This window comes from Corvus brachyrhynchos, unplaced genomic scaffold (assembly GCF_000691975.1).
Source record: "Corvus brachyrhynchos isolate BGI_N302 unplaced genomic scaffold, ASM69197v1 scaffold215, whole genome shotgun sequence".
Classification (NCBI taxonomy): domain Eukaryota; kingdom Metazoa; phylum Chordata; class Aves; order Passeriformes; family Corvidae; genus Corvus; species Corvus brachyrhynchos.
In genome coordinates this window covers 257,393-263,450 of record NW_008237887.1, presented here as the reverse complement: position 1 = coordinate 263,450, position 6,058 = coordinate 257,393, and the positions used below count along the sequence as shown (strand labels likewise).

The 6,058-nt window shown below is 57.3% G+C and overlaps 1 protein-coding gene across 1 annotated transcript; it reads left to right on the top strand.

Moving 5' to 3' along the window:
• Positions 1 to 368: 368 nt before the first annotated feature.
• On the top strand, positions 369 to 4,095 carry NECAP2 (NECAP endocytosis associated 2; the record flags this gene model as incomplete). Its single annotated transcript, XM_017732693.1, has 7 exons — positions 369 to 561; positions 648 to 752; positions 1,540 to 1,621; positions 2,108 to 2,216; positions 2,555 to 2,717; positions 2,840 to 2,915; positions 3,198 to 4,095. Coding segments are annotated over 7 exons (777 nt in total), but the record flags the coding sequence as incomplete, so codon positions are not given.
• Between the last annotated feature and the right edge of the window lie 1,963 nt (positions 4,096 to 6,058).

Sequence of the window (6,058 nt, the reverse complement as noted above, 5' to 3'; positions counted from 1 at the left end):
CAGAGGGTGTGTGGGGTGTGTGGTTCCCAGGAGGTGTTTGGGGTCTCTCTCTCTCCCCGTGGGGCAGCAAGAACTGCCCCTCACGGGGTATCTCAGGCCCCCTGAGACATCTCAGCGCCTTGTGGGCTCTCCGAGCCCCCCGTGGGGTATCTCTGCCCCCCATCCCAGCCCCACTGGGGTGTCTCCGTCCCCCGTGCGTTTGGGGCTCCCGTCCCCTCAATCCCCAGCCGCAGCCTGTCCTGGCACAGCCGGGCTGTCCCTAACGCAGCTCTGGGGCTGGAAACTCCGCGCAAAGGGAACCGAAACCTCCCGCCTGCTCCCCCCGCCAACCCAGCAGCTGTTTTGGGGTGAAACGAGACATCTTGTGACAAATCCCCCCTCCCGCTCTCCCCACCCTGACCCTCGTTACCAGCTCCGGGGCAGCACAGGCGGCTCAGGCTCCGCTTCCTGTTTTTTCCAGAGCCGCGGAGTGGCAGCTGGACCAGCCGGCCTGGAGCGGGCGCCTGCGGATCACGGCCAAGGGCAGCACGGCCTTCATCAAGCTGGAGGACAAGACCTCGGGTGAGGAGGGAATTCCAGGGCTCCGCGGGGAGCAGGGGCGCGGGGCCGTGCCCCGGCCTTATCCCGCTCCCGTTCCTGTTTTCCAGGAGAGCTGTTTGCCCAGGCTCCTGTGGAGCAGTTCCCTGGCATCGCTGTGGAGAGCGTGACAGACTCCAGCAGATACTTTGTCATCCGGATTGAAGATGGGAATGGTGCGTCCCACACAGCCGGGGACTCCTCGGAGCCCCCACTGCTCTTGTTTGGGAAGGATTCCCGCTCTCCATGGCGGAACATTCCCTGCACAGAGTGGCAGAGGGGGGAATTGCCTCCCTCCCACACGCCAGCCATGCTCTGAGCTTCACCAGGAACAAAACCACTTGGATTTGGCTGCTCAGCAGTGGCAGCAGGAGGCAGGATCATCCCCCTGCTGCCAGTTAATTAAAAAGCTGTTTTCACTGAAGCTGTAGGTGCAGCCCACGAGGTGAAACACCTGGAGATGCCTTTGGAGAAGGGAAGGCTCTGGGGTGACCAAATTGTGGCCTTCCAGTGTCTAAAGGGGCTCCAGGAGAGCTGGAGAGGGACCTGGGACAAGGGTCTGGAGTGCCAGGACAAGGGGGAATGGCTCCCACTGCCAGAGGGCAGGGTCAGGTGGGATTTTGGGAAGGAACTGTGGGCAGGCCCTGGCACAGGGTGCCCAGAGCGGCTGTGGCTGCCCCTGGATCCCTGGCAGTGCTCAAGCCCAGGTTGGACGGGGCTTGGAGCAGCCTGGGACAGTGGAAGGTGTCCCTGCCCATGGCAGGGGTGGCACTGGATGGGCTTTAAGGTCCCTCCAACCCAAACCATTCTGGGATTCTGGGACCCCCGGTCCCATGGCTCAGTCTCCAGAGTCCCAGCTCCCTCTGGAGGCAGCGCCAGGCACGGGGATGTGCAGGATGGAGCATCCCATCCCTCTTCCTGCGCCGCTGAGCATCCCAGCCCTGACTCCTCCTCCCTGCCCAGGCCGCCGGGCGTTCATCGGAGTCGGCTTTGTGGACCGAGGGGACGCCTTTGACTTCAACGTGGCTCTCCAGGACCACTTCAAGTGAGTTTTGCCTCTCCCTGTGTCCTCTCAGCTCCGTTTTTGGCAGGTCTCCTCCAGGAATGGGGGAGAAGTGGGAGCTGGGATGGGCAGGTGTGGTGGGAAGAGGTGGAAACTCCCCTTCCTCTCTCCCGTATTTCCCAGTCTGGATTAGCAGCGTCCCAAACTGGGCTTCCCAAATCCCACAGTGGGCATCCAAATTCCCAGTCCAGATTCCCTAAATCACTTTCTCTACTTCATGTATCAGCTGTAAGGAGCTGGCCCCAGGGGCTGCTGGGCGTGGGGGGTTTGGGGAGGGATGGGCGCGGTGCCGGCCGGCGGATCCGTGCGGCTCCGACAGCCCTGGGCGCTCCCCCCGTGAGTCTGGGATCACACCCACGGCCTTTGCAGAGCTGCTGCCGGGCACAGGGGATGATCCTGAGCAGGATTTGTCCCGGGGAGCCTGGGCCGGGTGCTGACGTCTCCTTTCCGTGGGTTTAACTCCTGCAGGTGGGTGAGGCAGCAGAGCGAGCTGGCCCGGCAGGCCCAGGACCTGGAGCAGGGCCCCAAGCTGGATCTGGGCTTCAAGGAGGGACAAACCATCAAACTCAACATCGCTGTGAGGGGCTGATCCCAGCTTTTCCTTTGGGTGGCACGAGGAAGCTGCAGCTTCTCTCCAGAATCCCCGGGTGTGGGCTCAGGGCAGAGCCTGTTGGGATAACACTGCCTGCAGGGATTTGCAGGGGCTTGTGGTGCAATTCCTGCTTCCAAAACCAGGCCTGTGGGATTTGGGGGTAAAAACCACCTTCGGTGGGACCCCTTTGGATGCACCAGCAGTAGGATGTCGCAGCACTGCAGGATTTTATTCCCAAAATAAAACCATCTGGCTTCCAGGGTTCATGCTCCAGCTCTGGATTTAAAATGTGATCCCACCCAAACTTCCCGCTCTCCTTTCAGAACATGAAGAAAAAAGAAGGAGCCCCAGGGAGCACCAGGCCACGTCCTGCAGGGCCTGGGGGCCTGAGCTTGCTCCCACCACCCCCTGGAGGAAAATCCGGCTCCGGAGAGCGCCCGGCCTCGCTCCCCACGCCCGCCCGGCTCCCGGGAACCCCCATCACAGGTCCGTGGTCACACAGAGCTCCTGAGGGGCTGCTGTGTCCATCAGGAAACGGGGGAATCTGGGAGTGAGAGTGGGAAATAACTCCTGGTGTTTTGTTTTCTCTCTTCCCGATTTTCTGACAGATTCCCTGTTGTCCTGGCCTCAGCCCACTGCTGCTCCAGCTGCTGATGTCTGGGGAGACTTTGCCAAGGCTTCGGGGTGAGCAGCAGAGGCATTTGGGAGGGATGTGGATGCCCCAAAACCTGCTGGTTCTGCTGGAAAACCCTGCTGGGGTGGGGGCACTGCTCCAGCTGGTCCCAGCTGTGGGATTCAGGATCTGTGCTGCCAATTCCCTCAGTTCAGGTCCGTGGGCACTTCTTGCTCCGCTGCTCCAGGAGAGTTTTGGGGTGGTCCTGGATGGCCCATTTGCGGCCCAGTTTCCTCCCTGGATGCCTTTTCCATTTCTAAACACCCTTTTTTCCTGTTTTTCCCTCTCGCCAGGTCGGCTTCTAACCAGACTCAGGGGAACACTGGCTGGGTTCAGTTCTGATCCCAGCCTTGATCTGCTTTTCCCCTCGTGGGGGCTGGGATCCTCAGGATTCCTTTGGGACCAAAGAAGCAGCTTCAGGACACCTCACTCCTGCCCTTAAATCCCGCCCAGCATCGAAATGCTGGGGTAAGTGCTGGAAAGAAACAACCACGTGCCTTAAAACACTCCACAGCCTGTGCCTGCCACACCCAGGGCCTGTTCCTGGATCATGGGAGACCTCGGGGGCTTCTCCTTTGGGAAAAACCATCAGGTCCATCCCTCTCCTTGATCAGGAGAGGGAGAGCAAGAGCTTGGAGCCTCCTCAGAGATTCCCCTGCCTTCTCCTTGTGCTTCTGAGCCGGATAAATCCTTCCCTCGGCGAGGAGCATCCTCCTGGAGACGTCCCACCTCCCAAATCCAGACAGACCGTTCCCTGCCACGATGCCAAGCATCGCCTGGATTTTTTCCTGAGCACTTAACCGGGATGTGCGGAGCCTGATCCTGGTGTTTCCATGCTGAAATTCCTCATTTCTTACTCTGGGAAGTTTGTTTTACTCTTCCTCTATTTTGAAGACACGATTTTTTACTGCTTTCCGTGGACATTTTATTAAGGACAGAATGGAGTTGGGCTCTTGGACAGAGCCGGGGTTGAGATTCCTCTTGAAACAAATAAGTATTTTCTTACCTATTTATGTTAAGGCTTTTCCAAGTACGAAATCCTGCTTCTTTTTATCCAACCCTTTGGATTTTCCTTTCCATTTCCAACCGGATGACGGGCATTTTGCTTTCAGAGCTTTCCCCTGGGCCTGGCAGCTGACCCAGGTGAGAATGTAATGCTTCCGAGTGAGCAATAAAAAGGTTTTGATGCCAGGTTGGATATTTGTTCCCCCCCTGGGTGGGCTCGGAGCGGCCAGGATAAGCTTTTGTGGTTCCCGTTCCTTGCCGGTGCCGAGGGAATGGGATTGGACACGGAGCACAACAGAACCTGTTGCTTAGCAGTGGTTTCTATTGGGAAGGACACCGGGAGGGGAAGGTAAGAGAAGAAATGAGGGGAAAAGGAGGGGTTTTCGGGACACAAACACTCGGGGGTGGAACTGGAGGCAGCTCCCGCCTGGCTGGAGGCGTCCAGGACGCCGTAAATCCTCAATCCCATCTGCCTGCTCCCTGTTCCGGGTAATCTCTGGCTCTCCGGGGCAGAAAGGGCACTTTCCCTGCCGGGGGGGTGCGAGGGGAGAGCGGCCGGGAGAGCCCCTCCTTCCCGGAGCGTAGCTTGGGGCCAGATCCATCCCGTGTTCCCGGAGCGGGGATGCCTCCAGCGCCCGCGGTGGGGGATTCTGAGCCGTCCTTGGGGATTTATCCCCACTTTCCCCTACCGGGCTGGCGGCAGCAAGTCTTTAATTACCCGGGGGATAATTAAAGCTCTGGCTGGGGCGGTGATCCGGGGTCCCCCCGCATCCCGGGGGGTGTTGAAGCCGCTTCACCCCTCGGCAACCCCGGCTCGCTCCACCCCGGAGCTTTTCCTGCCGGAGCGAACTCCGGGCGGTGCACAATTGAAAGTGACCTTTATTTCTCTTGCACTATCCTTTCACTAATGTCTTTGCTCATAGAACTATGCAGTCTGAAATTTTTTCATGTTTCTGACAAAGTGATCACCATAATTTTATTTCCAGTGTCGTATTTCCTTTCTGCTGTGCCTTGTGCTATAGCAATAGGACAGTGCTGCCTGTCATTGTTTGGATGAGAGTCAGCCACCATGCAGTCTGCAGCTGGGCAGAGCCCTATTGTTCAGTGGTGTTCACTTCCATCATCTGATTGTACTTGTAAATTTGGATGCAGCAAAAACTTGTTGTTCCCGGGGGATGCTCCGTGAGCGACGGGGAGCCCTGGGCTGAGGGGGGGTCCCCGTGTCCCCCCCGGCGGGGGGAGCCGGGGATGGGAACGGGATCGGGAATGGGATCGGGAATGGCACTTGGGCAGCGGGTTTGGGAGGGCACAGGGGGGGTTGTGGTGGAAAAATCGCGGATCGAAGCTCGGCTGGGGGCGGCTCGGAGAAGTGGGGGCGGGTTTGTGGCCGCGAATGGAAAAGTGCGGCGGTCTGGGGATGGCAAATGCGAATTTACAGCGATTTGGGGATCGCAAATGCGAATTTACAGCGGTTTTGAAATCGCAAATGTGAATTTACAGCGGTTTTGAAATCGCAAATGTGAATTTACACCGGTTTTGAGATCACAAATGCGAATTTACAGCGGTTTGGGGATCTCAGCTGTGAATCTGCAGCAGGGTTTGGGATTGTAACTAAATCTGCAGCAGGGTTTGGGACCACAAGCACAAAGTTTTAGTGATTTTGTGGTTGCAACTGTGAATCTGCAGCAGTTTTGTTGTTGTGACTGGAAACCTGCAGCAGTTTTGGGATCACAAATAGGAATTTGCAGCAGATTTGGGATCACAAATGCAAATTTGTGGCAGTTTTGTGACTGTGGCTATAAATCTGCAGGGCTTTTGTGACAACCAACATGAATTTGCAGCAGTTTGGGGATCACAGCTACAAACCTGCAGCAGTTTTGCTGTTGCAGCTATGAATCTGTGATGATTTTATGATCCCAAACACACATTTGCAGAGGTTTTACGTTGCAGCTGCAAAATAAAGTGGGTTTGGATCACAGCTGTAAATCTGCAGCACTTTTGTGATCCCGAACACCAAATTTTGGCCATTTTGTGGTCGCAGCTGCAGATCCCCGGCGGTTTTGTGATGGCAAACACGGATCTGAACGTCCTCGCAGTCGCAACTGCAAACTCCCAGCGGGTTTTTGACCACAACTGTTCTCTCCGCGCA